This window comes from Scomber japonicus, chromosome 11, assembly GCF_027409825.1.
Source record: "Scomber japonicus isolate fScoJap1 chromosome 11, fScoJap1.pri, whole genome shotgun sequence".
NCBI lineage: Eukaryota > Metazoa > Chordata > Actinopteri > Scombriformes > Scombridae > Scomber > Scomber japonicus.
In genome coordinates this window covers 22,251,823-22,265,206 of record NC_070588.1, presented here as the reverse complement: position 1 = coordinate 22,265,206, position 13,384 = coordinate 22,251,823, and the positions used below count along the sequence as shown (strand labels likewise).

Below are 13,384 nucleotides of genomic sequence, written 5' to 3'. Positions count from 1 at the left end.
TTCTCATGGATTACAAATTCAGTTAAACTCTTTTTCTGCGTGTTTTTTCTTTTTAATGTGATATTTCCCCCACCAGGAACAGTAAGAATCATCTTTTAATAGTCATTCTGTATTTGGTAGCTTTTCTTACTGCTGCTGATGTCTGTGCATTGCAGATGGTACGTGCCTTTGTTCAGCCTCATCTTCCTGATGATCTGTTGCTACGCTAGAATCATCTGCGTGGCCAATGACAGGGTAAGTGCCTGACGTGCGTGCAACCTGCCACAGCAGCCCAAGATCCTAGATTTAGCTAAAGCTGAATGTTTTGTGACCTTTTAGAAAAGGAACATCAAGATATATTTTTGTACTTGGTGAGAATAAACTTTCTCACAAAAATAGAATGATGAAAAAATCCACCAAATAGATTGTGTGTGGTGTATTTTTGGGGTAAAATAAGGTGATTTATGTTTTCATAGAATTTGGCAATACAGATGTTAAATGCATTAGTGCTAAAATTGTAACGCCAATGATTTGGTTTAATTACAATTTTAATAGTTTTGGTTGTGATAACACTGGGAAACTGGAACATGGGGTTATTGCTGACTAAGTCTGAGTCTGCAAGAAACAGTACAGGTTAGACAGGCAGCCGGATTGTAAAAAAGTCAAAAATTGAGCCAGATTGTAAAAATGCCTTCAATTGTAGGAAAACATGATCACACAAGCATGGCAAGTACTGTATGTGAAATTGAATAAATAACCCTGTGTGTAAACTGCAATCCAAGACAGTTTGGGTGATAACTTTACTGTTTGCCTTTCTTTTCTTTTCCAGCAAATTCACTAACCTGGCGCTTTGTTTACAACTGGTCTGTTGATCCGACTTTTTTTCTTTTTTTCTGACTTGCTGCGTCAGAAATCTGGGCAATAGACCTTTTTCACAGCAGACATTTTGACACCTTAAAGCAGAAAGGCACAGATGGAAGTGATAACATTAACAATGGTGTAGTGTATGATGGCTCGCCAGTCGGCATCCATTGACACTTGAATGCACCTGTGTTTTTCCTGTATGACAAGTCGAAATGCCTGCTGTGAAGAATTACAACAGGAATGAAGGCCAAAGCTACCACAATGCGGAAATATTCTTACAGCTAATTATTATTCGGGTCACGTAATGCTTTGTGTGTAGAAAGAAAATGCGTTTTTGTGTGTAATGGGTCTCTTGTCATGCCATTGGGTGGAGCAAAATAGTGGAATTAAGTCTTAATCGTGCACAAATGCCCGTCATCCACCTGCTCTGGCTGCTCAAATGTGAGGATTATCTTATTTTATACGTTTTATATGATAAGATAATTACTTTTGCTTTTTGGTTCAATGAAAAAAAGCTGTTTGAGGAAGTCGCCACAGCCTCTTCACAGTTGTGCGATAGCCATTTTTTTCACTATCTTTCAACACGTAATCGACCGATTAATTGATTAACCACTCCCCTCACTGTTGACTCACACAGCTCTGTGTGGTTTTCCATTGTAAGGGTGCAGCCGAAGCCCGGAGGCAACATTCCACAAAGTTCGCATAGCTGCCATTCCCCTGATCTGACAACACTGCACACAACAGCTGTAGTGCCAGCGGAAAGGAGCTGGCAGGCTTGTGTTACAACAATGTGTGTGTGTGTGTGTGTGTGTGTGTGTGTGTGTGTGTGTGTGTGTGTGTGTGTGTGTGTGTGTGTGTGTGTGTGTGTGTGTGTGTGTGTGTGTGTGTTTCTGATTCGATTCATCAAACACAGCAAGAGAGTGAGGGAGGATCTCGCTGAAGCCACACCAGACTCACAATGAACTGTCATTCGTAATGTTAGCATTCTTTGTTTGGGTGGCAGATTGAGCGACGGGACAGTGAGACAGATTTTGCAGATATCTGACAACATTAGAGACAGACAGCAGGTAGCTATGGGGCAGGGACACTTCCAAAAAAAAGAGAGACTACGCTGCTCTTTATCATGGATGTGATAAAGAGAATGAATTAATGTAGTCGGTTTGCAACCTGCATCTCATAACTCATTCAGCTCACAGTATTCAGCTGTCTCTCCCTCTTCCTCCTGTCTCTCTCTGTACTGTATCTCTATTTTCCACCTTATTTTCCCTCTCCTCCCTTTTTTCCTTTCCGCCTCCATCTGCCTCTTTCTGTCTCTGTTCCCCCTCATTTTCCCTTTCCCTCTCTTCTCCTCTTCTCCCCCTTCACTCTGCCGTTTTGCTTTCTCTATCATATTTATGAAGAGCTCAAGCCTTATCTCTTTTCAGCTGCAGGCTGTCTCACTTGAAAGAATTTCAAAAGCTTTGAAAGCAGGGTAGGTGGCGACGCAACGGATAAAGGGATAAAGACGAGGAGCCTGAAAAAAAAAAAGGCGAGAGCGAAGAGAGGTGGGATGTTAGCTGGACGGAGAAGTTTCTCTAGTTTTCAGAGGCAGACGTGGGGGAGAACGACTCTGTAGCTCATTAGTTTACCAAGTCACAAGTAATTTACACCAGGATTATTTAGAAAAACATCGACACATTCTGAGTGACTGTGTGAGCTTGTACTAACTACAGGGATTTGAAAGCTAATGAGTCATTATTAGGCCAGAGAGGTCTGACGGTGTGGTGAAGTGTTTGTTTTACAGATGTGATTTCTACATGCCCACTCCTTCCCTCCCGAGTCTCACACCTCACCACTTAACTAGTTGAATTTCCTCACTTTTCTGTGTCGTGGCTTAAGAGGGATTCCAGCAGAAGTTGGGTAGGCACGCTGGAGACCTGGCCGAAGCCTAATGATGTTGCCGCTTATTATCAGTGTTGGTTGATTTTGATGGATGGTGGTGCTCAGCTGAGCAGCAAAGGCCTCCAGAAAACACGCTGCGGTCACACATAGATTTACAATGACAATCACATCCGTGCCCAGAAACCATGGCAACATTGAGTTAATAAATAGCTGAACAGAGGAGCTGTTAGTGCGTATCGGGTGTGTGTGTGTGTGTGTGTGTGTGTCACACTGGGCCTCTAGAGATTCGTCTCTGATGTCTTGGGTTACATAAACCTTCTGACTTCCTACAGCCCCCACCCCTATCCCACCATTACAATTCCCAGTCTTGTGCTCGGGTGTGTGTGTGTGTGTGTGTGTGTGTGTGTGTGTGTGTGTACACACGTTCATATGCGCGTGTCTGTTGACATTTTCCCTGCATTCCCCCGAGAGAGTAGACAGAAGAAGAGCGAAAAGTATTCCCACGTTCTCTCCGGAGATCTCAAATCTGCCATGTTTGCTCCACTTTTTCCTCTTTCTTTAACACGTCTTCAAAAAGTTTTCTTCACTTTCTCTACTCCTGTTGCTTTTTCTTCTCTTTCCTCACATCACATCGTGTGCGCTGAAGCTGAGCAGTTCCCACTTTTTGTGAGATGCTGGGAGCTGGTTAAGTGCTCCCCTCTGCCTCTACACTCTGCACTGTGGTATGAATTAGGCAGTTTTGAACAAACTGGTGAGAAGATGGAGGAATTTTGTGTTGTTTTTTTGAGCCAATGTGATATTTGTTCCAGCTTTTCAATGCAGGCACAGACCTTTAAACATGACACCATACCTCCCTCAGAAAAAAATAAGTGATTGAAATTATATCTTCACACTGCTTTTTTTGTCCAAAGTAAGTGCTCTGACCTTTACTTTCCATTTTGTGTCTCTTCTGCACAGATGCAGTCATGGTTGGGAACCTTCAACCCTGAGAGAGAGAGAAGAAAGGTAATGGCCTGTCTGACCATCACATTTCTCAACACACACACAAACACACACACATACACATTCACGCATACACATGGAGTGTGGGGATTAGAGTGTGTTCAGGATTAGATCCTGCAGTCACGCTGGGCAGGTGTCAAAAACGGCAGGGATCGATTTGACCTCCTGATTGTCTTCATGTGTATGTGCTTGTGCACGTGTGTGAATGCGGGCGTGCATGTATCCGTGCGTGTAAATTCGGGAGCCGCTGTGCTTCTCTGTGACCTCTCTGAATTAGCAGGGGAGCGAAGAGGAAAATAAGAGCTACATGTAAAATTGTTTTCATTCCTAGAGAAGGCAGATTGAGAAACAGGTCACAGAGAGTGAAGAAATAGAGCAATGGAGGAAGAAAAGATCATTTGGTGAGAAAATGAGCAGCTGTTTTTGCAAATGTGATGTATTTTTCATCTTTCGTCTTAAAGAGGCACTCCATAAATGTCTCCATAAATTTAGTGGTTATATGTAGTATTACTTAGCCTATGAAAACTGGTGGATATAGTCTTCTGTGAGCTTTCCTAAGTAATAACCCTGGTGATGTCATCAGGTGTATCTTGGCTTGGGCTTGGAAACCAGAACTCAATAACAGAAAGCCTGCATTATGCATTATGGGAAACTCAGGATCAGCGTTTTTTGAGCCGTACAAGGAACAGAAGTCAGGCCATCTTGGGTTTTGCTGCTGTGATTTTAAATGTCCTTTTCAAATGTGTTTCTTGTTAGTTATAGTTTTATTGAAGTGCAATGCTAAATCATTGGACTACCCCTTTAAATTAAATAATGACTTTCCTTTAAAATGCTGGTACTGTCTGGGATGTCTTTCTCAGTCCCAACATTCAAGAAATCTCCATAATAATTGTGAGACATTGTAATTTTGCAACTTTTCCAAATGAAATGGCCAAATCAACAGACTTCTTGTTATTTGGACCGATTGTTGCATTTTATGTTGTGGTAATTTACGTCACTGCACTTTGCAGGGTGCATTCAGCAAGGATTCAGGTACTCAATCTGGTGGAAAATGGAAATAAAATCTACTTGCCAACTAAAATGACAAAAAAAAATCCACATTTTTATGTTAATGGTTTTATTTTATTATTTTATTATGGCATTATTGATTTTATTTGGTTGTAATGTGGAGTTAAAAGCTTCTTTTTAACAAAGGCTTATAACTGGAACTCAAGTACATTATTTTCTTTTTTATATAACTTTGAGCACACCGTTCTCATGTTCAGACAATGCATTTAAAAGTTAGCCCTGGATTACATTTGTTTCTGTGATATGCAGTAAATTGACAGTGGCTTTTGCTTGCAGTTTTTCCCAGTTCCTGAAACTTTACTGTAATGAAACCACATAACCATTGCAATTTTTGAGAAAAGCCATTACAAAATCAAGCACTTTTGGCTGCAGTATTCACAAAAAAGGGACTGGTTTCTTATCTCTGAGTGTTTCACAACTCATTATTTCTACTGTCATTTCAGAGCCTGCTGGCTCATATGCATCAAGTGTCCTCCAGCAAGACACTAGACCCTCACCTGCCCACACGTTTTACATTTCAGTAGAGCAGCCAAATCATTAAAATGTAAAGCTTAAAATCCACCTAAACCAACGCTTCCTTCACAGTACAACTGAGAAGTTACATCTTATAACAGCCGTCCTGCTTTTAGATAGGCTGCCTCATTCCCCCTCCTCCCTCTTCTTCTCCTCTCTGCTACCGGGCCTCCACCCAGCAGGGTTAGGTGGAGAGGGCAGTTTAGGGTTAAGGTTATGTAGATGCTGCCCCTAAGTGGCAGATGTAATTACTGCACACTGAACTGGTGTAACCCTCACTAGTGACGTGTGTGCATGAATGTGTGGCAGCAGCGCACGCACGCACACACACCGTTCATGTGGGCTAATTGCTATGTGTAGCGCGGGGTGTAAATAAGTCAGCAGTAGTTTTTTTATTACACTCTCCATTTCCTCATGGATCTCTTTCTTAGTCACTCTCCTCGTTTCCATCTGTTTTCCACTCTGCATTACACTCTCTCTCTCTCTCTCTCTCTCTCTCTCTCTCTCTCTCTCTCTCTCTCTCTCTCTCTCTCTCTCTCTCTCTCTCTCTCTCTCTCTCTCTCTCTCTCTCCCTCCCTCCCTCCCCCCTCCCTCTGTCTCTTCTTTTTCTCACTCCCTTCCTCTGTCTCTCTCACTCTTGTACTCATACCCAGCATATACCCAGCATGAATAAAGCAGCAAGCCAGGTTCATGGACATGAATATTTATGAGAATTTATGCACGTGCTGCGATGCTTTAAAACAACAACAACAGCCTCCCCAATTGTGCTTGCCAAGCCAGCGAGCTTTGGTTCGTGTGTGTGTATGAGCGTGTGTGTGTGTGCCAGCAGGTGTAAACTAGAGAAAGCGATTCCCACTGGGTGTCTGAAGACTGCCGGCTCCGGTGATTTCCATTCACGTCACCACATCTCTCTCCTTCAGCGCCTCACACGCTCTCTGTTCTCTGTGTCACACACACACACACACGCACACACGCACACATGCATGCTCATGTCTTTCACTCACACATGTAGTTTTCCCACATCCGCCATTCCTGATCTTTTTTTCTATCTCTGACTCAGCCTGGCACCATCCCCCTCCCCTTCTCTGTGTGTGTGTGTGTGTGTGTGTGTGTGTGTGTGTGTGTGTGTGTGTGTGTGTGTGTGTGTGTGTGTGTGTGTATCTGGCTGAAGCGATGACATACATAACTAGTGTTGGCAGTTATCAGAGACGTCAGTCACATGGTTGCGACACATCTGTGTGTGTCTTGAGCGATTTGTTTGTGGTCATGCGTGAGCACACACACACACACACGCACAGAGACACGCATGGACTACAGTAGTACTTACAGCAGCACAGGTCAGCTAAAGAATATTCGGAAGAGGGTATTTAAGTCAGGATGTACACAAACAGACACACACACAAACACACGCAGCATTTGCACAACTGCACACACAGCAGTTCAGTCCCGTCGGGTAGCAACAAAGCTGGCTGAGCAAACAGCTAGCTGCTTGTTCGTTATCTTCCCAGGGTGTTTGTTTACTGATCCACACGAGCTTTGCGTTGAGTCACAATGTGATGCGACTACTTGCATGTCTTTATTTGTGTGTGTGTGTGTGTGTGTGTGTGTGTGTGTGTGTGTGTGCGTGTAACCTTGTGTCCTGGTGAGTCTTAGCTCTGCACATCTGCCTTCTCATTTATCCACCAAATTTTAACTTTCACATGTAGCCAACATCACGATGAACTTACTATTAATAAGCTGCGTTCTGGTTTGTCTCTCTAGGGCTCTAAAGCAGGACATAACAAAACACACATCTTTTTTTTCTCATTTTTAGATGTTCACATTTCCATTTCTCTGAGCACTTAAGGACTTCTCGTTAATTTTGGCTTCAGAGTTGATATAGAAAATTCATTCTTCACCTTAGAGACATCACTTTTTAAAACAGTATTTTTAATTCACCAAAACTCCAGGGTTAATTTTTTTTTTTTTTTTTTTTTTTACACTTGCCTGGTTGGGCAAGAGAGTAAGAAATCTACTTGCCCACAGTCCATTTTCACCTGCCCCATAGACATTTTTTTCATTCATAAGTGGTTATCAAATAACAAAGACTGAAGTTAATTGCTATGTTTAATCTTACATTTACACAGAACAAGGACACAAAATCCCATAGATACAAAGCAACATTTTTGCATATAGAAAATTGTATGAACGATCCTCTATATATTTCACTGAACACTCAATTCCTGATTTCCCTCTTAAATGTTTCTCATTCTTCAGAGTATTTACGGCAGTGAAAAATTACACGCTCCACTGATTCCTCTATTTGACAGTGCTCACATAATCCTGAGGGATGTTTGTTTCACGCATCACACTATTAGCCTACTCAATTCTTCACTGGCCAACAGCGCGTGTCAATACTCTTCTATGTATTCAGGGGGAGGGGCTACGCTGCGTGCTGAAACAACCAGAACATAATTTATGATATGACGATGATGAAGAAAAATAAAAAAAATATTGAAAAATTTTCTTTTAACTTTATTTTTTTAAACCACATACTCCCAAGTTGCCAGATTCAGTAGTACTATGTTGCATTTTAATTGCCTCGGGCAAGCCTTATTGAAGAATGCACACTCTAAACCCAGTAGTAGATATTCGTGTCAATAGTACAGCAGATGCTGATGATTATAATGATGAATAATGTCTACAGCAGAACGATATCATATGAATTTTAAAAATAATTTTTAGTCCTTGAATTTCACTCCAACTAAAAAACAGGAGTAGAAAAAGTCCTTGAATTTACCAGGTGCGTGTGGGAAATCTGATGCTGTTAATTTAAGAGCAGGCTGCCTGTGAGACGAGCAGGTCAGAGCAGAGGGTGGCAGCAGTGGAGGAGGAGGTGGGGGAGGGGGGGGTTTCTCCCGATAACCACCTGTAATCTAGTGTGCGTCATTAATGTTGGGACCGCTGCGCCCGCTGCACATAATTAGGCTACGGTTTCATTCCCCTACGCTTCCCAAGCAGTGCAGGGGCCTGTGACACCGGGGGACTGTGATTAAAAACATGAGGCTCTTAAGCTGCGCTTACCCCCTCCCCCCTCCTCCTCCTCCTTCTTCTCCTTCTCATTCTCCTTGTCCTCCTCCACTACTCCACATCCTGTCTGTTGCGCTCCGAAATTCCTCAAATGCCTGTCTCTACACCTCACCTAAATGTTATCTACTGGAGACTACTGCCTCCACAAATTCTTTTAAAACCAATTTCTCAACCCCCCCCCCACACTCCCCCTCCGACATGTATACGCACCCACTACGTTGTTTCCACGTGGCATCCTTCAGCCTCATGGTTTGCCCTTTTTGTTTCCCAATGAGACATTCCCGCACACACACACACACACACACACACACACACACATAAATGAGATGACAATATGCAGAGCTTGATATGACCAGTGATGTCAGAGCTTCCTGTTATAATAGACACTAATAGGGCTAAACTTAATGTTTGCCTTTGGGTTATGCTGTGCTGTGATGTGGAAATACGGACGGTCTACGCTCAATTGACAATTGATCACAAAAATTGATCTGACAATTGACCTGTGGAAATTATACTCCGTAGTCTACTTCACATCACCACACACACACACACACACACAAATAAACACACACACACCCCTACGCATACACCTGGGCACAACATTTTCATTTGAGTTGTGGCGAATGCCTGCATCAGAGCTCGCACGCCTCGGGGTCTTACTGGTGAGTAATTAATTTCAAGCATGTGGGGGTAGAGCTTGTGGGCCTGCCTCCTGGCTCCGACTCAGCCAGGAGTGCCTCAGCCTCTTCCGGACGCAAGAGTCCTCCTCTCCCGGGAATTAGATAACGGCTTGTAAAAGCTCTCCACCGCCAGGCCCTCCCCCTCCTCGACTTTTAGCCGCTGCCGCATCTCTCTGTCTTCCTGCTTGCCTGCCTGCTTATCCATGAGATATTGAATTCATCCCTCCAAATTACAGCGATGTATTGGCTTTCAATTTAATTGGAATCCCTGTTTCTCCTCATAACTGTGTGGATATTGCGTATTATCAGCAAGTTAATATTTTATTAGGTTTTAATTGGCCTTTGTTGTTTGCCTCAGTGCAGTATTGTTGCAGTTAAAACAGTGTGTGTGTGTGTGTGTGTGTGTGTGTATGTGCATGTGTGTGTTTGAGAGATGGAAAGACAGACAAGAGTGGTAATGCATTCAGAACATTCAGTTTCTCTACATGGGTCAATAGTCGCTTTTCTCTCCTCCAGGTTTCCTTGGCTGAGGAGATCAAGCCGCTGAAGTGGTATCCCTCCGTTTACCTACTGGTGTCTATCTTCCCTCTCATCAACAGGTAACACACACACACACACACACACACACACCTGTACCTGCAGGTAAATTTGCTCTGCTCTGTTGTTTTATTTGCATGTTGGCTTCACTCTGCTATCTTATCTTTTCTCAACCAGTTACCCCCCTCCCTACTCATCCTCCTCCTCCTGCTCCTCCTTTTCCTCATCCTCCTCTGCCTTTCCCGTCCTCCTCTCATGCTCTGTCTTATCTGAACTATCAGAAAGCTCCGCTGTCTCTGTAGCAGCACAAACACTAGAGGAGATTGTGTGTGTGTGTGGTTGTGTGTGTGTGTGTGTGTGTTGGATGTATAGTGCATTTTATTGGCTTTTTTAAAGCTGGGGCTTCATCGGCTGAGGGTTGGAGGGAGGAGGCGGGTGGTCCAGTAAATGATAACCTCGGCACAGTTATTGCTTCTTCACTCCCTTCCCACCCCCACCCTCGGTCTCTCTCTCTTTCCATCTCCCCCTCTCTTTCATTTGCCACCGCTCCCTCCCCCTCCCCCTCCACGTGGTACCGGTGTGATTGACAGGTCAGGGTTACTAAGTGATTAGCTGCGGCGGCTCTGCTTGTCGCCACGGCGATGTAGGCGGAGACACAGGTCAATTACAGGGTCAACGTCTCTCAAAAGGCTTCCCTCAAACACTGCCCTTCCCCCCCTCTCCTCCTCCCCCCTCCCTCCCTCCCTCCGTCACCTTTCCATCCATTCCAGTCGTCCCCTCCTCTCTCCTCCCCCGTGTGCCCCTGCTGTCGGCTGATGAAGATGACAAACTGCATCCTGTGCTAACCCCAAACCGCCCTCCTCGCCTTCTCCTCCCTTCCCCCTCGCTTCACTCCCCTCTTCCTTCCTTCCTTCCCTCGTTTCTTTAATGTCACTTTCCCTTCCTCTCTCCCTCATTTCCACACAAAACGGCTTTGTTATTTCCACTCTTCTTCGCTCGTGATCGGTCTTGCTCCTTCTGCTCCTTTTTTTTTGTCACCTCCTCCACTTTTCTTCTCCTCTGCAACACAAAGCCATCTCTCTCTTTCTCTCTCTCTCTCTCTCTCCTGAGCAAACACAGTCTCGCTCACTCGCTCCGCTCTGCCTTTCTCCAGAGAGCGAACGAGGAGAAAACGGGAATGAATTGCTCTCTCGTTGTTATCCTCCCCTCCTCCTTCCCCTCCTCTCCCCTCCCCTCTCCTCTCCTCTCCCCCTCTCCTCCTCCTCCTTCCCCTCCTCTCCCCCTCTCCTCCTCCTCCTTCCCCTCCTCCTCCTCCTCCTCCTCCTCCTTCCCCGTTCGGCAGCGCTGGCTGGCTGTATATATCTCCGGCTCCTATTAATTTGTTAGCCTCCCCTCCCTCTCCCTCTCCCTCTTCCCCTACTTACTCGCCTCCCTCCCCCTGGCTCATATCCTCCTCCTCCTCCTCCCTCTCTTCCTCCCCTCTGCTGAGGGCTGGAGTGTGTAAAGTGTTTGTCACGGTGCCGATGCCGCTGTGCTCTGCCGTGCGGAAGCAGCGCACGGCAGACAGCCTCGTGTGTGTTTTTCTGTACGTGTGTGTAGGCGGGTGGTTGGTTTCGTGTCAAGGCAAATGTGCTGTCGCTGCTTGTTGCTATGCGTGTGTGTGTGTGTGTGTGTGTGTGTCTGTGCGTGCGCGTGTGTGTGCGCGCACTTGTTTGTCCGCTCCGACTTGAGCGTGCGCTTTTGCTGTTTATGAGCATTCCCGTGTGTGCGTTTTTTTTTTTTTATTTTGTGTGTGCATGCCTAGCGTGTGTGTGTGTCTGAGTGGGGGATTATTTCTATCTGAGCTCCAAAGCCTCCTAAACAGGGCTTAGAGAGACGGCCCAGGGCAGCAGCTAAAGCCGTCGGGTAGAGCTTTCTCCCTCTCTCGCTCGGCACCCCTCTCTCCTCCACGCTCTCCCTCTCCCTCTCTCTCTCTCTTTCTCTCTCTCTTTCTCTCTCCCCCTGCCATTTCTCCTTGCCCTGATCCATTGCGTTAATACACAGACACTCCCACACACAAACACACACTTGTTTTGGCCCTCATCTGCTGCCACACACCAACACACACACACACACACACACACACACACACAAACGCACACGGAGACAGTCACACGCCACACACACAATTTTAATCTGTTCCAAATGCACACTGGTAAATGTGTTAATTCGACACCAGCTGTTGCGAATTGAAATGGGAAAGCGCTCCTACTTTTTCCTTCTCCCGCGTTCCCGCTCACACACACGCACCCATGGACGAGTCATTATACATCATTTTACCCTTACACGTCTCCCTCTGTCTCTCTCTCACTGTCACTAATTCACTTGCCCTCATTTGGCGATGCAGAAGTAGCACCAGACACTCACACCTTCACACTTACCCCTAATTCCCTCCTCCTTCTCCTCCTCTTTTCTCTTTCTCCCTCTCTCCCTCCCTCTTTGCCACTTCAGTTTCTCTCCTCAGCCCTTTGTGTGTGTGTGTGTGTGTGTGTGTGTGTGTGTGAGTGTGTGAGCACTGCCCGGGCACGACTAGAGTTTTCACAGTCTGCTTCTCACATCGCTTCCCCAGTGTGCTTTATGGTGTGGGTGTGTGTTTGTTTACAAGGCTTGTCTAGATTCCTACTGTGCGCGCTTGTACGCCTGTTTGCATAAATAAGCCCTCTCCTCGGAACCTGGCTGCCGATTTCTGCAGCGCGTCGCAGCTTGATGTGCGAGCACTCCTCCTGGACAGCATGCTCGTCTTTTACAAAGACTTTCTCCGCTCTCTCTCTCTCCCTCCCCTAAAAAAAAAAGTGCTTCTCCCCTTCCCCCAGGGAGAAACTGACGCCCCCATTTAGTGACTTTCTTTTTCCAAGGCTTTGTCTAGAAGCTAGTTTTTTTAAGTGAGGCACAAGGCTGAGAGCTAGTTGCCTTTGAGCAACCGGGGTTAGGCGCCTCTCAGAGGGGCGCTTCAGTGAGGATGGATCGGTCCTGGCGGCGGGGCTTGAACTGGTGATGTGTCTGTAACCTTGAGTTCACCCCGTCGCTCCAGGAGGCAGCTTGCATCCTCCTAGTTATTCTTGGTTTCCCTCAATGCTGCGTGTGGGTTTTGCGGTGTGTATAGGCCTATACGTGCTTGCAGGGGATTTTTGTATGGGCTCCCTACAGCGCCCAAGCCCCCCCACCCCTCCCCACCCGCCTTTCTCTGGAGGAGATCTGATTTCCCTGCTCCAGGCGAGCAGAGAGAACAAGACTGTGTGTGTGCGCGCGCGGCTGTGTGTGTGTGTTTGTGTGTGTGTGTGTGTGTGTGTGTGTGTGTGTGTGTGTGTGTGTGTGTGTGTGTGTGTGTGTGTGCTCGCTCCAGTGCGTGTCTGCGTTTGTGTGTATGTGCGCGCTACCCGGGCCAGGCAGACCTTCCCCATCTCCGTTCTGCGCTTTGAAAAACGAGGAAGGAAATCTCAGAGCAGCAGTTATTATTCATCCCTCAAAGAGAACGGGGAGGAGGCGGAGGAGGAGGAAAGGAGGGAGGGAGGGATGGATGGAGGAAGAAAGAGAGAGCCAAACGGGAGGGTAGAAGGAGGAGGAGGAGGGTGGGGGGTAGGGGGATACATTAACTCTTATCTCACTGTATTTGGCATTCTGCATCCCAGGATGCGCTTTCTCTCTCCCTCTCTCCCTCTCCCTCTCTCTCTCTCTCTCTCTCTCTCTCCCTCCCTCCCTCTCTCTCCCTCTCTCTCTCTCTCTCTCTCTCTCTCTCTCTCTCTCTCTCTCTC

General features: G+C 46.0%; 1 protein-coding gene across 3 annotated transcripts in view; it reads left to right on the top strand.

The window, feature by feature from the left end:
* Positions 1–13,384, top strand: part of LOC128367518 (BCL-6 corepressor-like) — a 102,380-nt gene that overhangs the window by 26,240 nt on the left and 62,756 nt on the right. For all 3 annotated transcript variants that reach the window (XM_053328088.1, XM_053328090.1, XM_053328087.1), the window contains exons 9-11: positions 156–234; positions 3,682–3,729; positions 9,573–9,655. In XM_053328088.1, coding sequence (XP_053184063.1) covers positions 156–234; positions 3,682–3,729; positions 9,573–9,655 — 210 coding nt within the window. The remainder of the gene's footprint in view (positions 1–155; positions 235–3,681; positions 3,730–9,572; positions 9,656–13,384) is intronic.